Consider the following 18,100-nt stretch of genomic DNA (forward strand, 5'->3'; position numbering starts at 1 on the left):
TACAGGTCGCGTCTTCAGAGCGAAAAATATCATAGTATCTCAGGTCATGCGGAAATCGTGAGACGAATAGGAAAAGATGCATGCCACCCCCACGGCATAACCCGGCCGTAACATGAGACATAAAAATAAAACGTGAAAGCAATCAACCCTTTGAAGAATACAATGAGAAGGGAAGTGCACCGCGGCAGGTAGGATTGCCGACTAGAAAAGGTGGGAGGAGAGGAGGAGAGGGAGAGTGCAAAGCTCATGCGATGGGGCGGGGGCTTTGCTGTTGGATGTGTTGGAGGAGAGCATCGAAAAGTCGACCGATCTGTGTGGAAAGGAATTAGCTTGTGTTGGAGAGTCATAGCAGAGAATCAAAGCATACCTCAGGAGCCGCCTGGATGAAAGGAAGGCGGAAGAAAGAGTAGCTCCGGTTCTGGAGGAGCTCCTGCAGAGTAATAATAAGGCCCCATGGGTGCGGACGGTGAACAATCAGCCGCTCCAGTAGCACCCGGATAATCTGCTGGCGGATGTCAGAGTCATCAGACTCGGAGTAGTCGATACCAAACAAGCGCAGGATTGTGAAGCTGAAGAAGTAGGTGTGGCTGTTGGGGTAGCGCAGCTGGTTAGCCATTGCGCTTAGCAGGTAGTAACGGGCTTCAGGCTGCATGATCTGGGCGAGTTTCTCCAACAGGGCAGCGTGGGCTGACGTCTCGAAAGCACTGCGAGTGTTGGTTTTGGAGGCATGTTCTTCAGCGGCTTGCTGGCCGATGTACAGGACAAGGGCATTCACGAGCACGACATCCACATTGATCGGCACATAGAAAAGAGCAGTGTCCCTGGGTTCAGAAGTGACGACGGCATCGGAAATGTGCTGTACCACGGCCTCGGAAGCGATGTCGTTTTGCAGGGCATTATCAATGACATCCTTGATGTTTGCCTGCTGCAAAGGGGCAGCAATGTCGCCGGCAATCTTGGGGATTTCTCGCATCTCCTCGATGCGCTCAACCTTGAGTCCCTCACGAAAAGGATCCGGGAGCTTGTGGAAGGATGAAGGGTAGGCACTGAGAACCAAGTTGCGAAGCTGAGCGCAATGAGCAGGGATCACATTGCAGAACTGGAAGTGGTTCTCGGCAACGAATTCAGGGAAATCGTGGTGGAGGATCAGCAAAATGCGAAGCACACCCTTGTACAAATCCTTAGCGACATAGTGAATTTCGGCTGCCTTGAGCTGTTCGCCAATGTAGGAGAGCAGCGCTTGCATGATCTCGCAGTAGGGAGCCCAACCTGTACGCTCGGGCATGTTGAGCATGTCGGACATGAAGACGCGGTGCGAAATGAGGGACAGCCATCCGTACACAAAGCCGGGCACGTAGCGTGGTTGGAGCGACAAGAACTTATTGGCCAAGGCAAAGATCATGCCCTGGTGCTGCTCATGGTGCTGAAGACCGGCAACCGAGTACTCGCACAAAATGCTGGAGAACAGGCGGAAGAAGACACGCTGGTTGAAAGCCTCGCCCCGCATGACCTGGTGGTTATTGAGAACTAACACCAAAGCAGACAAGATAGAGTGGAAGTAAGAAGGTTTGTCGGCCTTGACAGCGCCAGTGCTCTCGCCCTGGAACTTAACCAGAAGAACAACGAGCTTCGCAAGAGCGTCAATGTACAGGAATGCTTCATCAAGGCTGCCGTTCGGGTTCTGAGACTCGTGCTCGAACATGGCCACCGAGATGTCAATGCTGAGACGGAAGAATAGGGCGGAATCTTCTTGAGAATTCATGACCTGGCGGTTGTGCATGTCCTGCAGGAAGGACAGGTAAGTGCGCTCACTAGCGCCGGAAGCCTTGTAGACGCCAATCCATTCACTGAAGATGTACTCCATCTGGTCGCGCTTGGACCGGGCCTGGTCGGTGAGGAGCGGGTTAACAACTTCAGGGATGCCAACATCACGCAGCTTGCGAACGATCTCCAAGGCCGGAACAACATTTCCATCCTCTGACAGCCACTGACTCATGGCCTCAAGACTTCCAGAGAAGTCGGATCGGAGAGCTGAAGGCTCGTCATTGAAGAGCACACGGTTCATCAGGTCCTCGAGAAGTTCCAAGGCACTGACATTCCTTTGCAAAATGAGGCGGGTCAAGACCATATCAACCCGGCGAATGTCCAGCAGGCCGGCATCGATGAGGGCAACGGTGACGGGCACGTTGAACATGTGCTCATCATCCACCTCTGATAGGAGCGCCCAAGTGTACCGTGCGATGAGGGAGGACATGTCGCAGAGCTTGGCGAGAAGGTGGACAAGAACCTCAATCTCCAGAGATCCGGATGACTGGGAGTAGAGGGTACTGCAAACTTTCAACGAGGTCAGGCGTGCTAACTCCTCCCCATTTGGCGAAGCTAAAATGGCGCGCAAGGCCTGGTTGTATTCCTGGAGAACAGCACTCTCCCGCCCAAGGTCCTTCACGTGCTCCTCGGGCACATTGCGAGCAGACAACTGGAGCTCAGAGATCAGGGACTCCACTCGCTCCCGTGGGCTTTGAGCCTCGAGGAACCCATTGGTGGGAACACTCATCTGTGAGCCTGCGTTCTGAGGCTGGGGAGTTCGGTGAGGAACAGCCGGCTGTTCAGCAGGGGTTGAAAGGTTGGGGATTGGAGGAGGGAACGCCTCTTGGAGCACGTCAGGGATCTGACGACCAGAGTCCGTTGAGACGTTTTGAGGATGAGCAGTCGCAGGGCCGCGGGATTGGCGTGCGAACTCCTCATAGATAGCCAACTGTTCTTTGTTCAAGCCTCCAGGCATTTGGCGATAAGGCTCAGGTATAAAGAGACCCCAGCGGTTCATTGAAGGATCAACAAATGGTTCATTGGGTCTAGTAGCCAGGTGGCGCCGGCGTGCCTCGAGCTGGGGCTCAATGACCTTCTCGATCTCAGGCAGAGACTTCTCTTCCGCAGCCTTCTCAACGATACCGCAGGCAGCATCCAGGTTGTCGTTCACACACATAAGAATCAAACCCTCGGGCATGGGCTGATCTGAGTAGTCTTGCTGGATCATCCGGATGTAATTGGTCATGCTAACCTTGAGCGGCTCCTTGCAAGTAACCAGGGCAAGGCTGCCCGCCAGCTGTCTGACCATGACACCGGCAGAGTGTCGCACTTTCTCCTCATCGGGCTCGGTAGCAAAGTCCTTTGACACAAGCTGTACGGTGGAGATGGAGGCAATGGTGACAGATCGTTCGACAACGGGAGTAATGATCTCGGCGATGGCACGCTCGACTGCGGTGTGAACAATCTGCCGGAGAACGCTGGGATCCACCATACTGCTCGCGGAAGGAGGCAGAACCAGGATCTTGTCAAGGCTAGGCAGTGTTGACATGATCGCCGCTGGTGACAGCCGCTCATTCTGAATTGCTTGGTTTAGAGGACCAATAGCCAGATCGTTGAAAGGCTCCAGGCCTTCTGGAATGTTGGTAGCCGGCGGCAGGACTTCTTCGGCACCTTGGGCGGTACGGTCACGGATGATGATGGCCGGTGCGATAGTTTTGTGATCAAGGTCAAGATCCTTGCACAGCACCTCAATCTCGAACTTGAGGTTGAGCTTGAGCTCAGCGTAATGGTACAATTCTAGCAAGAGACCCAGGATATCCATCAGCCACGGGTTCGGGGGTCTGAACACCGTGGACTTGGTGGCTTGAACAAGCACCTTGCAGGTAAAGGGGATGGTGACCATCAGGCGTTGAGTATCATAGCCTTCCAAGAGCAGGCCCTTGAAATAGACATTCTTGTGCTTGATGGGCTTGTCCTTCGCGATTGTCAATGAGCCAAGCCAGGCGCCGAGGTTCTTCAGATGGCCTCGATCTGTGGAGGAGTTGAGGGTAGTCTCAGAGTTGAGAAGCTTCGCAAGACTGACATATGTCTCTCTGAGGACCTCAGCCCACAGAATCTTGTTGCCAATCCGGTCTAGAAGGTCGAGATAGAGCTGCTGGAAGTTGGGTTGCAGCTTCGCACGCTCTTCCACCAAGTACGCAGCGAACCATTGGTGATGTTGGTCACGCAGGACTTCACGCAGATCCCGAAGCTTCTCGTCAATGTTCTGCTCTGAGACGTTGTTCAGAACGAACAGAATCTTGTCTTGGATGTCCTCATCGGGGTCTTGATAGATATCCGAGCGGAGTGGCGGATCCACTTGAACAGAGCGGAACTTTCGGGAGGTACCATCGGTAACGGAGACATCATCGGTGTTTCCATTGGGCACGGTGGTAAGGCCGAAATCGTCGAATCTTTCGCCCTCACCAAGCTGGGAACCTTGGTCGCGAAGCACCTCTTCGGCTTTTTGGAAGATCGGAGTACCTTGCAGCGTCGGGATTTGGAGGAGCAGATGGCAGAAACCCGCCCACTCAGTGAGACGGTTGATCAGTTGTTCGATAGCCTCCACGCCAAACTTGTACATGGGGTCATGCACCTCGTGCTCTCTGACAGCCTCGAGAATCATGCCAAGACCAACCTTGAGCGTGATGCCGTCCACGAGCCTAAAATTGATGATACCACCGAACATGACTGCGGTCTTGGTCAGAGCCTCAAGTGGGTACTCATGATAGCAGTGGTACTCGTCAATCAAACCATGCACCATGCATGCAAACAGATCTTGTTCGGTAGGGTCCTGGGACGATTTGTACTGCCGCATCAGCTCCAACATCTCCCGCAGCGAAAGTTCCTCGTGGTACATCTTGCCAAACAGATCTTGCATCTGCTTATCAATTGCCTCAGGCAGAGAGTTACCATTCTCGCCATTGGCGTCAATGATGTCGTCATGATCCTCGCCGTAGTTGATCAATCGAGGGTAAGTCTGAATGCAGATACGTTGGACAGGAGTGAGGTTTTCACGATCGCCGACATACTCCTCCAATACGGACAGTAGCGTGAACACGGTTTTCACAGCAAGGCTGACCATTTGCGGTGCAGGCTGCTCCTTCCGTTGTACGTGCAGCTCATCCTCCGCCTTGATTCTAAGGAATTTGGACAAGAGACCGCCCATATCCATGTGACCCTTCTGAGAAGCATTGCGGACCCACTGCTCAAGGTCGAAGTTGCCCTTCCGGTGAGAGTAGCAGGCGAGGTCCAGAGCCAAGCCATTGGTGAATCCGAGCAGATAGTCGAGCCACCCGTTCTCGGCGGCTTGCTCATAAATCATTGCAGTAGACGTAGGATCTTGAGTGAAAGCAGCGAACAGCTTCTCTGCCACCCATTGCCGATCCTGACGCCAAGCTCCATGGAGAGCCAGCTGGTACCCTTCTTCTTGTTTCGAGATAAACACAATGAATGTACGAAGAACAAAGTTTTGCTGAACCTCGGTCCATGGCTGTGGGATGGCGAGAGCAGAGACGAGGAAGACTGGAAGATCGAACTGAACCACTGTCTTGATCAGAAGTTGGCTCTCCTTTGCAGCCCAGGAAGACTGTGAGAACAACGCGACATCAAAGATTGCCTTTATCGCATCCATAGAACGAAGAGGAGACTTGGCCGCGCGTTCACCTTGCAGCTTGACAATTTCTGGGCCCTCCTCGAATAATTCTGCCGGGAACGCCGCACGCAGGTTGGGAATGAGGGATGCATCTGTGCGCGAGGCAATGAAGGCCGTCAAAAGTGACATCTGCGCATCACGGTGCTCCCAGTCTCCGCCCCATAACTTCTGAAGGTCCAGGGAGGAGTCACTAGCAGCAATAGCGAAAAGCAGATTGTACAGCTTCGAAAACTGCCTGGGATCCACTCTCAGCCCTTCGCGATCAAAGTTCTGGAGAACCAGGGCCCAATTGATTTGCTTCCCGGTATATGCGCTCAGAAGAGTCTCAAGCGAGAACTGCTGCCAGTACTGCGACAAGATCATAAAGAGAATAGCACTGGCCAGGTGTTCCTCGTTCCAACTATCTGGCCCAGCGGCATTGATGATCTCCGTGATGGCCTCGGTATTCGCCGTGGCGCGAGGTCCCTTGGAGTGAAGCTGTCGCACGAGAGTATATTCGGGGTCAACGAAGTTGAACATTTGCAGGGCCGAAGAGACCTCAAGTGGCATGTCCAGGGCAAGCTTCTGGAATCGTAAATTGGTTGCGTAGACCAACTTCGCTTTGACCTCATTCGTGAAATTGCGTGGCGGGTATAAGATAAATCGTTCAACAGTCATTCCAAGAAAGGAGTTTTGGAAGTCTTTGGTCGCTTCTGAGGGGTTCGCCAGGCTAGAGAGGAAAGGGGTAATAGAGTTGGAAAGAATGGCATCAGCTGGTGAGGGGAAATATTGTTAGCAGTGAAACCCCAAGATTGGGTTGAAATTCATAGTAGAAAGCTCACCCTTGGCTCGAAGGTCAGACTTGTTCGTCAGCTTGAAGGCCAATGCAAGAGAGACCTTCAGAATGGGGTCAAGGCGGAAGTGATCCAAAAAGGTGGAAAGGTCGAAATCTCGGAAGATGTCTCCCTCAGACGTGTCTACTGTCTCTGCAATCTTCTGCGCTTGTTCGATATCCGAAGCAACTTTCTGCATTTCCTGGACCAGAAGGGGGTAGTTGCCCGCATTCTCGACAGACTTGTTCACGCCTGGGAAGATTTGAGGGGCGTTTCCTGTGAGCAGGCGGCGGAAATACTTTGAAAAGACCTCCATTCCGTTGGACGTCACAAGCTAATCATTTACCTTCGTCAGCCTCCATCCAATGAACACTGGTTTTAGAGCTCCAGAATGATTTACCTTGTGGATTTGAGCAGCCTTGGTCTCCCACTTTTCTTTCCCCTCCTTCTCTGTGATCGAGTCTAACAGAAGGAATACCTGCGCAATCGAAATCTTAGTGAGAGACGATTGGCTCGAGTGGGCAGCTGCTGAGCCTGGCTTATCAGAAGCGAAGCCCGTAGGTGAATTCACGGTTGTGCCGGACGATAGTGGTGAAAAAGCGACACCTCTAGAAGATCCCGGCCCACCACCTCCCCCGGTGCCTCCACCACCTGTGATGGAACCTGCTGCAGAAGCGAAATGAGACCCTGAGGAAGGGGTATGTGCGCGGAACTTCGGCGACGAAAGTGATTGCGCCAGCTGCTGCGAGGCCGACTGCAGCGAGTTGAACGGCGAGGGTGCGGGCTTGGGGCTACCCCCGGAAAGACCCCTGGAGGAGCTCAGAACGGCCGAAAACGAGGAAGGCGTGGAAACCCCAGGGCCTGCTTCCAAGCCCCGGGAAGATGCGGAGGGAGCGGTCGAGGAGGAAAGGTTGGTCGCGAGAGGAGTCAAACCACGACGAATGCCGGACTGCGACGCGGACCGACCCCAGGCACCAATCTCAGTCCTGGCTGAAGAAGATTTATCGGTGCCAGAAGCAATCGACGATTGGGCGGAAGGGTGAGGGGGAGGGAAGGTCATCTAGGAGACGCGATCATTTGATGTGGAGGGTCCAAAGACAGATTTTTAAGAATAAGGGCGCCGTGATTGGGATCGATATGGCCGACCGAACGGTGATGGCAATCGTGCGAGACCAAAGATCAAGGGAGAAATGGAAGACGGGGATGCGGGTGGGCTGTGGAAGGGGAATGGGATGGCGATGAGGAGAGGTTGGAGGAATGGTGTGCAAGGTGTGAGGTGTCGGAAGTGTGTGTGCCTCAGGCGTCCGCAGACGAAGAGCTTCGGGCAGTCGGGCAGGAGTGGGGAGAGATCTGGAAGTGAGGTTGCCCTCAGCCGATGCACCTCGTCAATGAGTACCAGTGAAAGATCTCGATGAGCTTTACAGGGAGAGATTTGACATCTTTACAGCCCGTTCGAAGAGGCTCATTTGTCGTGTTTCTACATCCAGTCGATAGGTCACGTGTAATTCATGCTTAGTCATTGGGCGGGCTGTCGCTACCGGGGGACTAAGGTTGCCTGGGTTTGTTTACTAGCGACATAATCCGCACGCATCGCGGAAAACCCAAAGGTGTGAAATACGTAGCCTATATCATGCTCAAAATTATATAGAAAACTGTGATTATATACATGTGCTCAGCCAAGTCGTGAATGCAGACTGCAATGTGTTTATATGCACGTTTTCAGCTGCGGCCATTGCGTTGCACACCTCCATCCTGTGTTCTCTCGGCATTGTAGTTCATCCAACAACTCAGCCATCAACATCATTCCCGACCCTTGAGCCCACCAAAACTGGCTTCCCAACTCATTCAGTAGGACATCCCAATGCATGCATATGAACGGCTGGAACGGCTGTCGTGTTCGTTGCCGATCAACAATCCCGTTTGTACATATAGTAGCTAGGCAGGATGGCTGCTGGGTGAGGGCTATATCAAACTCGGTCAAATAGGACCTCAAAAGCTCAATGGCAGCTTTTTTTGCCTTGCTGTCTTCGAAGTCTGATTGGAAAGTGGCAGCGTTTAGCATGTTCGGCTGATCGATAGCTTCGGCCGTTTCGGCATCTAGCTCGGGGTTTTGCATCTGCCAAGGTTATACTTAGAAAAGATCTGAGTCGTCTGTAGCCATGCCTCAGCTACGTGGCACATACCGATATCACCTCGAAGCATTTCAAAGGTAGTAGTTATGTTTTCGGTCATGCTAAGATGCTCCCCTTGTGCTTCGCGTAGATAGAGGTTTGGTAACGCGATCCCAACCATAGCGATCATGGGAGAATACGCGTAAACTACATCACCATTATGCGGTGCTAGCTAACTGCTTGAGTGCTTTGCGAAAGGGTCCAAAGGACAAGCTATTGTAGTGTAGAGCAGTGTCCAGGTAGGATAAGGCTATGTCCGAGTCGGTTTTTAGCTGCGATATGTAAGGCGGCCGGAGCAAGGATCCCATGCAGCAGGAACTCATGGAAATACCTAGGTACCTATGCACGTTGCAAAGTTAAAGATTGCCAGTCATGCATGTCTGAATGCGCTCCACATACCTAGACTTTTATATATCTCCGTTGAAAACTTGTGTATCAGCGCGAGGTTCCTAACGCTGTATTTTAGCATCCTTGGCTGTTTAAATCGCCCAAATTTCTCGTCGGCGTGATGAACATGCTCATCACTGTACAGCATTGAAACAATCGAGTTGTGGGTAGCGGGACAATGCGACGGAGAAGGAGAGGCTGCATCCTGGCAGATTCCTAAGTAGCTGCATGGGACTTGTCGGTATGTACAGTTGGAGCAAAATGGATGTCTCTCACCACACGAAGCGAGTAGATCAAACTAATATCACCCGCTGGGACTACCAAAAGTTAAGGAGTCAAGTAAAACGCAGGAAGGTCCGAGTAAGATGTTTCTCCTTGTAGACATTCTCACCTTTACATGCCGTGTTTTACACTGAGCACATCCAGCTCGATATTTTTGAGAGAACCCCTGGGAGGTGCCTTCTTCCGACTCAGACGTCGCGAACCTGTTTCATCCTCCAACTGCAGGTAATTCGCCTTCGAAGCTGGACGGTTGGTTAGTGTAGTTGACAAAGCTAAAATCGTGACATAGGGTGGAAGTAGATCACGGAAACGAACACGACAGGATTAAGAATTAGGGTCAAATCTAGCAGAACACATGGTCTGAGAATATCATTGTGCCGATGACTATCACAACAGCATAAGATCATGAACATCTTTCTCGTTGAACAGGATTTCACATTTTATACTTTTGGTATTAAGACCCCGGTCTACAAAAAGATGGGGGATCACACCACCAATAATCACAAGTCACCTTTTGAGCAAATCCATCGAAATAGCAAAAGGACACCCCGCTGTACACCACTAAGCCACCGATGTCCCGTTGAAGCAACTACGACTACTACCCAGAATCGGCACATTCGTGGGAATGGCAGGATGCATGACGACAATTTTAGGATGTTGTGGTATCTATATGAACCTTTGGTATTTTCCACCCAGCACGTTTCCTACCAATTGTAAGAAAAAGTCTCCTGGATGAGTCGAGATAAACATTGTACTCACAATGGCGAAGGAACCCGCAACTGCAAGTTTTTCTACATCGGAACTGCAAATTATGCAGCCTACTATGTGAAAGAGGAGAGGAGTTTCCCAAAAATTGCCGTATCTTGTATTACAACTAGACAGACGCTAATGGCATATCCGCCACATGAGATGCTAGAATAGGACAAAGATATTCGGCCCACTCGCTCCACGAGGCACAGGGGAAAGAAAAAAAAACGATAGGACATTCGCAGGTCTGACAACACATGTCACGATACCCAAACTGCGCCATCTCATCCAATGAACGCCAAAAGGATCCAAGGTCACTCAACAATCACGAAGATAAACAAAACCATATATAACCCAATAAGAGAAGAGAAGTTGCGCAAGAAAAGGAAGGATCGTATCGTGTCGCCGGTAGAATGTTCCGAGGATGAAAACGCAGTTGAAGGAGATAGCATAGGTGCCGTGGGGGGCGGGATCAGGAGACACAAAATCATTCCTGGCGCCGAAAGGCTCTGAGGAACGAGTCAAGAACAAGAGTAGAATCACACAAGGAGAAGGAAGACAATCGTGGGCACATAAGCCGATGCCGATAGGTAAATTTCAAGGCCTATCCAACGCCAACGCCGGAGGTCCCCAGACCGAAAGACCAGATGAAGAAGAACAAGGTATTCGCTCGAACGTCAAGGAGAAAAAGTTGCGCTAATCAGTGGTAGACAGACAATAACACGGCGTCGCATACTGCGCCTGGGCTGTGTATGTCTGCTGGGTGCCACTGTTCGTGTTGATGTAGGTGGTGGTTGGGGTAGGCTCCCGTTCCTTGATATTGATGACCTGATTTTGAATAGGTCCAACAAGATTGCCATCCGAACCCACTTGCATCTGCTGGCAGTAGGGCGCCTGAGCTCCGGCAAAGTCCCGCCGTTCCTCAATCTTGATCTTTCGTGGATAATCGAGGATTGAATCCTCGCGCTTTCTGGAATTTGACTGAGCACTGGCTGTGCTGGCCGACATATCGCTGTCGGTAGAAGCGGTGGTGCTACCGGAGTCATCCGACACCGTCTGGTTGACATAAATGAAGAATTCCATCATCGTCTGATTCCAGTAGCAGAACCATGGCTTGTCGCCGGGCTGGGCTGTTTGCATGCGATGGAGTCCCGCAAGGAACGACTCATCTCCGACAAACGATCGAGCCGAAACAGAGCTTGCTTCAAATTGCGATTCGGGAACGATAACCAACTTGTCGAATTTGGCAAAAAAAAAGAGAGCGGGGCCCAGATCAGTATCACTGGTGTCAATCGCGAGACCTAGGGATTGTGTTGGGGTCGGGAGAATCGGCGGCTGGGCGCCGTAGGTGAAAGTGGAACTGGGGCCAACGCTACTGAAGACAATGGAGTGGTGGCCACTCTCTCCGCCGATAACAACATCAAAGTTGGTCGGGTTATCCATGCAGCCCCAAGCACGTTGGAATTGATCATCCTCAACACACATCTTGGAGGAGTTTTGCAATTGAGAAGGAACCAGGTAATGACCGGTTGGCACCGACTTGAGATTCGTCGGGGTGCTGGTCATAGTCGAGTAGTCCATTTGCGGTGTTGCAGTCACAGTCACAATGTACGGACCACTCGATTGAGCGGCGGCTTGTCGATCATGCTCCGCTGCTCTCTTACCGCCGATCACACCACCAATCGCGCCTCCAATGGACCCTCCAATTAGCATCACGGTAGCGATCAGAACAAGAGTCCACACTGGGAGACCACAGCATGCAGTCTTTTTGCCCTTTCGCTTGAGTTTCTCCTCAAACGCCATGATGCCCGTAAGAGGAGCTCTTCCCTCCCGGTCGCTATCATGGTCGACGGCCGTGGTGCCCCCCGTAGATTCAGGAACAAGGGCCCTGGTTGAAGTTTCCGAAATGGGTTGATGGGTTGGCTGGTCTCTCGAGATTGAATGGAGTTGATGGGTATCTGCAGGGACATCCAGGTCGGCTAAGGTCTCGGCGCCCGGAGGCTTCGGGACTACGCCTGTTGGGTAACGTGAATAGGGTGGTAATGGCTCTGCGTGCCCATCTGCTCCGATAATATCACCCACATCATTATCTCGCCGACCAGGAGGCGGCTGGTAAGGTGGGTTGTGACCAGGGAATCCAACTGGGATCACGTCGTCATCCATGCCTTCTTCCACAACGTTCTGAGGATACATTGCGTACGGGTGTTGGGGACCGTTGGATTCGCCCAGCGGGCGGTCGTGCTGGCGAATAGTCGAGGTGCTCCCTGCACTCGCCGAGCGACTGACACCAACCTGGGGGTACATGGCGTAGGGATGGCTTGGGCCGGTCGCTCCGGTGTAGGGGCTCATGGCGCGGGGTATCGAGAAACGAGAGGAGACGCTGTGGTTACGCTGAACGGCGAAGGGACTGTTGACCGAGGCGACCGAGCCACGATTTGAGGAGAAGCCGCCCATCCCCTTTTGGGGCAGACTGGACCGGTGAGCTTCCTCGGAGACCCGAGCGTCATCACCAAATGGATTCTCATTCTCGGTCGTGGTCTGGCTGGCGGGCTTTTGGGGGTGATTAAAGGAGCGAAGGGTGGTAGAGGATGCGATTGAGGCAGGGGAGGGAGCCCGTTCGATCTGGTCGGCATCGATCGGTTCTAATGAGTACTCGTCGGAGAAGACATTGGGATTGGAGACGCGTGAAGTGCGACCGAAAGAGTGGCGAGGCATGGGCTCAAACGCCTGCCCCTGAGACAGGCGAGGATTCTGCGATGACCGTGACGCCGAGCGAGAATGGTCGGATGAAATGTGTCCAGACATATCCCCTTGCTAACGGCAGCCCTGTCGGGCCACCACTTGATTCGAATCAATCAGGTTCACAGGTTGTTCCCCGGAGAGGATAGGTGGCAGGTCGAAAGAAGGCGAGTGACGGGCGTCTTGCTCTTCACCTGATCGATAATAGGTGAAGATGGTGAGCGAGGTGGTGGTGGCGGTGAATGGGAGAGATTGGGATGGGTGATGGAGGAGGGTGAGGTGAGATTGAGGGATGGGGCCGACCGGGGGGGGGGGGAAGTTTGGGTGTGGGAAGGGAGGAGTGACTTGAGTTTGGGACTTAGTGTGACGGTGGTAATACCGGGGGGTACTGCTGTAGGAGGTGCTGCAGCACTGCGGCCAGTCTCTTGTAAGAATGGCCGGAAATGACGTGGTAATCACGAGACTGGGCACTTTTCTTTCGAACGACCACAACCATCAACGATTTGCCAACCCTTCTCTTTGGGCTTTTCTGTCTACCTCAACTACACTCTACAAAGACCCTGCCCCTGGAGTCCATGCCGTCCCCTCATGCCCTGAAGAGACCCTTTGACTGGGCGCGATCGACTAGGACTCCTCCGTGTGCGCTACGGCCACTAGGGCGACCAGGCTAGCGACTAGAGTCACCTCTGGCTGCACACAGTGGGTCTGGGCTTCGCCACCCACCCCCAGGCGGGAAAACGGACTAGTGTTGTTGCGCAGGCACTTTTCATCAAGTCTAGAATCCGATTCCTGCGCAGGATCAGCGAGTTATTCTCACACCAATGCCTAGAACCACATGCACGTTCGGTCTTTGCCCGGGAACTTGGTCAGTGTCTTATATCCCAGCCGTCGCTCTCATGCAGCTAGGGGATTTTCCGAGCAAAAGAACCCGAATGGCCTTGGCGGACTGGTTATCCGTATCCATCGTATGATTGTGGACCACTCAGCCGCGACTCAACAGGCCCGGAATCAATCGTCCCGAGTAATGCACCAAAATCCAACTTATTACCCTATACGGAGTTCTTCCGGTCCTAATCTTTGGGAGGAGCGGAGGTCGAAAAGCCTGGCAAACCCACCCGCCTGTAGAAAACTCAATCTGTCCAAACCCGGGATTTGCAGCCATCAAACTGACTTAGCAGGGCTGAAGATTGGCCAGCGGATATCCCGGACCATGCATCGGATGTCTTAAAAAGCGGACTAATCGTTACCCGTGCCAGTAGAACAGAAACCCGTTGCTTATACCGGCGCCTCAACCGCTGCGACGGCGTGCTTGAGACTCCTTGTGCCGCATCTTTGATCGAGATTTTTCTTCTTACCCATTCTTGACCACCCTGGAACCGGGCGACACTTGCTCTTCCCGAGCCCGTAGTACAGTAGTAGGTTATGTCGAGGAGAGAACTCGAAAAGGGATTAGTTAGATCAGACCTTGGATCCATGGAACCTTGGAAGGCATTTGGAACGGAACAGGTCCACTACCAAGGCTGGCCAGGGCATCCAGACCGCTACCCGCTGTGTACGTACAGGATCTACAGGAGGTAGTGCTCACTAACGCTCACTAACTCCTGTCCGTTCTTCTACTGTAGCCAAGTTGAGGCCTCTCCATGTCAATGCCCTTGAAACTTGGGCAGACGGCGTTTCAGCCCCGTCAAGGTTGCTGGGTGACCGACTACCGACCGGTCCAGCCTCTCGACGCGGGGTGTGAGCCACGCGTACCCGTCCCATCTTATCTGTCGGGTCTTTATCATTCCCGGGATCGAAGAATTCTGGACAGAATTCTGGACGTCTACCCTCGGTCGGTCCGTTGATGAGCCCTTTAGCATCAGTTTCAAATCATGTGGCCCTCTCGATGTGATCACTCAAATAATGATCGAGTGGTGCGGACGAAGCAGAAAGAGGGAAACCCAGTGAGACGAACACCGTGGATTGAGCCGGCTCACCATATCTACGGAACAGAAAGAACAGAATGAACAGAGACGGAAAAGCAGGAAAGGAGCACAGAAAAGGACTTAGAGTGAAGAAATACACCACGGGCGCAGGACCTGACCTCATTCAGAAGGGGCAGCTCAAATGAGCCCTACTCCGGAGGTTCAAGACCCAGACCAAATACTTTCTGTGTCCTGGCTTCATCTGGGTTGTGGTGGCAGCCGAACTAGAGATATGTTTGCATTGCCTCTTCCGGCAGCGTTTGATGGCGATCTCATGGCAGCTCACCTTAATATCCTTCTGGTCGACCGTACGTCGCTTGTAATCATACCACCGATCTCTGCCCATCTCGCCCTGTTTGCTGGATTCTTTACTTTGAACCAAGTCCTGCTCTGTCGGTTTCATGGCTTTGTTGGCCTCCTCCTCCTCATAGAGTTTATCGGCGTGGCTCAGATTTCGCAATGCTGCTCGTATGCTGCAAATAACGGGTTGAGAGAATTACAGGACACGATCAGAGTCTGAGAGTGCGTCTGAAGTTTCCAAAGGCTGGAGACAAAACAGACCGGGAATTTCTCTTAACGCGGTCGCTGCAGAATACAGGTAGCTTCAGACCCTGGAAACGAAGTCTAAAGTTGGTGGAAATGCGTGACTCTATAGACAACGGAAAGAGGCCACAAGCTCACCGAGGTGAGACAAGCTACCACACACCTGAGTTTTGCATAAAAAGAATATTCCTCGACCGAAAAGTATCGTGGAGAAGAGGATACTCAAATGAGCACACGCTCTATTCAAGAAAAGTTGAAGACAGGCAGGCACTGGTTATCCTATTTGAAACTCTGTCTATATCTAATATGACATCAGTAGACCGACACATCAAAGGAATGGGCATATGCTGACGCTGGTTACTCACATCCAGTGCCCATCATCCTCATTTACTACACCCTCCAGTATCACATGCGTTCATGGACCTGCGTGAGAGGAGGGCTTCGCTGCTTACCTTCCCCGAATCATACACGTGAAAGCCTGTGTGACCCAAATTCTGGGTGGAGAACATCACAAGAGGGTCCATATAATCAAGTGTTCGAAACCTACAATTCATCTGACCAAAGCTGTGCTATTTGGGATCTTCAGTCCCATGGAGGTGCATGTCCCGGAAGCAAAGAAATAGTACTAGGAGTAGTTCCTAAATACTGGATCTGTATTAATCCTGTTGACCGGCTGTTTGAATGACCCCGATGAGGGATACCTTGTGGCTAAAAAACTCAGGGCTGTTTCGATGTTGCGGAACTCTGGGAAGGTAAGGGATCCTCTGGCAAGATATAGAGTTCGAAGAGAACGACCCGATCTTCCATCGCACAGCGTTAACTAGTTGGTGACAAGCAATTTACTATGTAGCCTCACATCCACTCGGAATTGTCATGCTTCGGGCCGTCGGTGTATGAGATTCCGAGCGTGCAAGGTTTGCGGATACTTGATACGGTTGGGCGAAATATGTGCCTTGAGACCAATCGCGCTAGGGCGTCCATGGTCTGGTGCCAGCCCATCTGGGGTCTAGGAGCTTACCGTTGCACACTCGAAAACATGGAGAAGAGGATGTGAAAGATATGTGAATAGGCAAAGCTCTCTCGACCGGTCCAGCTCGCTTCAAGAGAACGAGAAAGAACCAGAGATTTCTGTGCGTGCTGGGACGTGATTACCCTAGCCGACCTGCTTGCTGTTGCACAGGGCCTCTATGCCTTCATGCGTTTTGTTTGCTCTAGTTTGATGATGATGCCAGCATTCAAGTCTCGTTATATGTTGACCGCATTCTTGCCCCTCTGCTTCGTCTTCTTAGTTGCTGCTATGACCACCCATGGTACCGCCTCTATCGCAATGATTATTCTCGTTCTGCACTTTGAATCGGTCAGTGCTTGTCCAGCTGAGCAATTATTGGCTCCTAAACTAACAGCATGTATTTCGCGATAGTGTTGCTTTGCGACCATCTTTACCCTGGCACTTCGTGGCCTCGGTCGCCACACCAAGCTTGGTGGCTCCATGCTCGTCGCAGCCATTTCGGGTGGGATGGTCTTCCCTCCGATGATGGGGTGCTGTCGTGGTACGTCAATATACATCCCCACCCAGCCCTTGGTCCTGGTGACTAACGCGGATGTTCTTTCCCAGACTCATGTCAGTGCCCATACTGCCATGGCAATCCCCATTATGGGGTATATTCTTGCTATGATCTTCCCCATCTATGTGAATATCTACAAGAAAGATACCATGGATCTGCACCGTAACACCGAAGTCAATGTCAAGGTACCGGTCTCAAAGGAATTTGAGTTGGAGGAGGGCAACCAGAGCAAGCCTACTGCCAAAAATGCGGGGGTTGTGGGGGCCCACGGCCCCGAGAGGGAGGAGGATCCGGGTAACTAATGGATTGACGTGGTTTCATGAAGCTATGGGGAAAGCCGGCAGGAGTATATACCTTGCTCAGGCAGTATAGGAGGATTGATGAATGCCGGTGATCAAGAGGTTTCCTTAATCAAGATGTATCCTCTCTAAAATATCTATTAAATCTCACCTGTTCAATTCATTCACACGTCTTCTCCCTTGAAGTTTGGACGAACTGCTGCTGTTGACTATGGCCTAAATTAGGTGTGGCGTGCCACGGCGGCGGATTACGTTATTAACCGAGCCTCCACCTAACTAACGTTAACTAGTTACCAACCGCGCCAACAGACATTAAACTTCACCCTCTGTCACAACACGTCCCAAGCATACTACAGAGTCAAGCACTGACGAATGTGAGCTAAGCTATGTATTTTATGCTTTGATGGCTCAGTTTAAGTCATGGTCAACGTTCCAGGCAGAAGCAAAGGCTGCTTAACCTGTCGAAAGCGCAAGGTCAAGGTGGGTCGTCCAGATTGAGATCACCCTGGGAACTCGTCCTCTGATTCATCCTAAAGTGTGATGAATCTCATCCCGCATGCCTTCAGTGCGTAAAGCTCGGGCTGCCCTGTTCTGGAGCCCGGAGAGGGGCATTTTTCGTGCATGCGTTACCGGAATCGGCATCCAAGAAGCCCGTGGCAAAGTGCACGCCCGTGGACTTGAAGGCTTCGGCCATCGTTGACCAGGTTGTACACTGGGAGATTGATCGAAATGCAACTCCCCGGCTACCTTCTTACCAACAACCGGGCCGTGCCAATATCTTCGACCAGCTTTTTGTCTCCCATTTCATCGAGTCGTTTGGCTTCAAAGAATCTACCCCTGATCATCCGTCGTCGACCTGGCTGGACAACCTAGCTGTCTTCATTACCTCACCCACCCAGAGACTTGTCAAGCATTCTATCAGGGCTGGTTCGATGTTTTTTTATGGCTCATTGGTAGACGATGTTTCAATACGTACGGAGGCCAGTAAGTGGTATCTCAGGGCTCTACAGGGGTTACAATGTCTATTGTTTCAGCAAGCGTCGGTCTTTACTGGAGATGTCATCTGCTCCGTGGTGATGCTCACGCACTTT

At 52.0% G+C, this 18,100-nt stretch overlaps 6 protein-coding genes across 6 annotated transcripts; 1 reads left to right on the top strand and 5 right to left on the bottom strand.

The window, feature by feature from the left end:
* Positions 1-244: 244 nt before the first annotated feature.
* On the bottom strand, positions 245-7,372 carry N7482_003482 (CCR4-NOT core subunit CDC39; the record flags this gene model as incomplete). Its single annotated transcript, XM_056685607.1, has 4 exons — positions 245-310; positions 368-6,252; positions 6,322-6,646; positions 6,713-7,372. 4 exons carry the CDS (start codon positions 7,370-7,372, stop codon positions 245-247), a joined length of 6,936 nt encoding a protein of 2,311 aa, XP_056544349.1.
* A 645-nt stretch (positions 7,373-8,017) lies between these two features.
* Positions 8,018-8,613, bottom strand: N7482_003483 (uncharacterized protein; the record flags this gene model as incomplete). Its single annotated transcript, XM_056685608.1, has 2 exons — positions 8,018-8,428; positions 8,485-8,613. The coding sequence occupies 2 exons, from the start codon at positions 8,611-8,613 to the stop codon at positions 8,018-8,020; spliced, it is 540 nt and encodes a 179-aa protein (XP_056544350.1).
* A 28-nt stretch (positions 8,614-8,641) lies between these two features.
* Positions 8,642-9,018, bottom strand: N7482_003484 (uncharacterized protein; the record flags this gene model as incomplete). The annotated part of the gene is made up of 2 exons (XM_056685609.1): positions 8,642-8,814; positions 8,883-9,018. The coding sequence occupies 2 exons, from the start codon at positions 9,016-9,018 to the stop codon at positions 8,642-8,644; spliced, it is 309 nt and encodes a 102-aa protein (XP_056544351.1).
* Positions 9,019-10,595: 1,577 nt separating this feature from the next.
* On the bottom strand, positions 10,596-12,704 carry N7482_003485 (uncharacterized protein; the record flags this gene model as incomplete). Its single annotated transcript, XM_056685610.1, has 1 exon — positions 10,596-12,704. The coding sequence occupies one exon, from the start codon at positions 12,702-12,704 to the stop codon at positions 10,596-10,598; it is 2,109 nt and encodes a 702-aa protein (XP_056544352.1).
* Positions 12,705-16,442: 3,738 nt separating this feature from the next.
* Positions 16,443-17,012, top strand: N7482_003486 (uncharacterized protein; the record flags this gene model as incomplete). The annotated part of the gene is made up of 2 exons (XM_056685611.1): positions 16,443-16,502; positions 16,566-17,012. 2 exons carry the CDS (start codon positions 16,443-16,445, stop codon positions 17,010-17,012), a joined length of 507 nt encoding a protein of 168 aa, XP_056544353.1.
* Positions 17,013-17,571: 559 nt separating this feature from the next.
* Positions 17,572-17,812, bottom strand: N7482_003487 (uncharacterized protein; the record flags this gene model as incomplete). The annotated part of the gene is made up of 2 exons (XM_056685612.1): positions 17,572-17,721; positions 17,765-17,812. 2 exons carry the CDS (start codon positions 17,810-17,812, stop codon positions 17,572-17,574), a joined length of 198 nt encoding a protein of 65 aa, XP_056544354.1.
* Between the last annotated feature and the right edge of the window lie 288 nt (positions 17,813-18,100).

This window comes from Penicillium canariense (genome assembly GCF_028826845.1).
Source record: "Penicillium canariense strain IBT 26290 chromosome Unknown utg000002l_segment0_segment0, whole genome shotgun sequence".
Classification (NCBI taxonomy): Eukaryota; Fungi; Ascomycota; class Eurotiomycetes; order Eurotiales; family Aspergillaceae; genus Penicillium; species Penicillium canariense.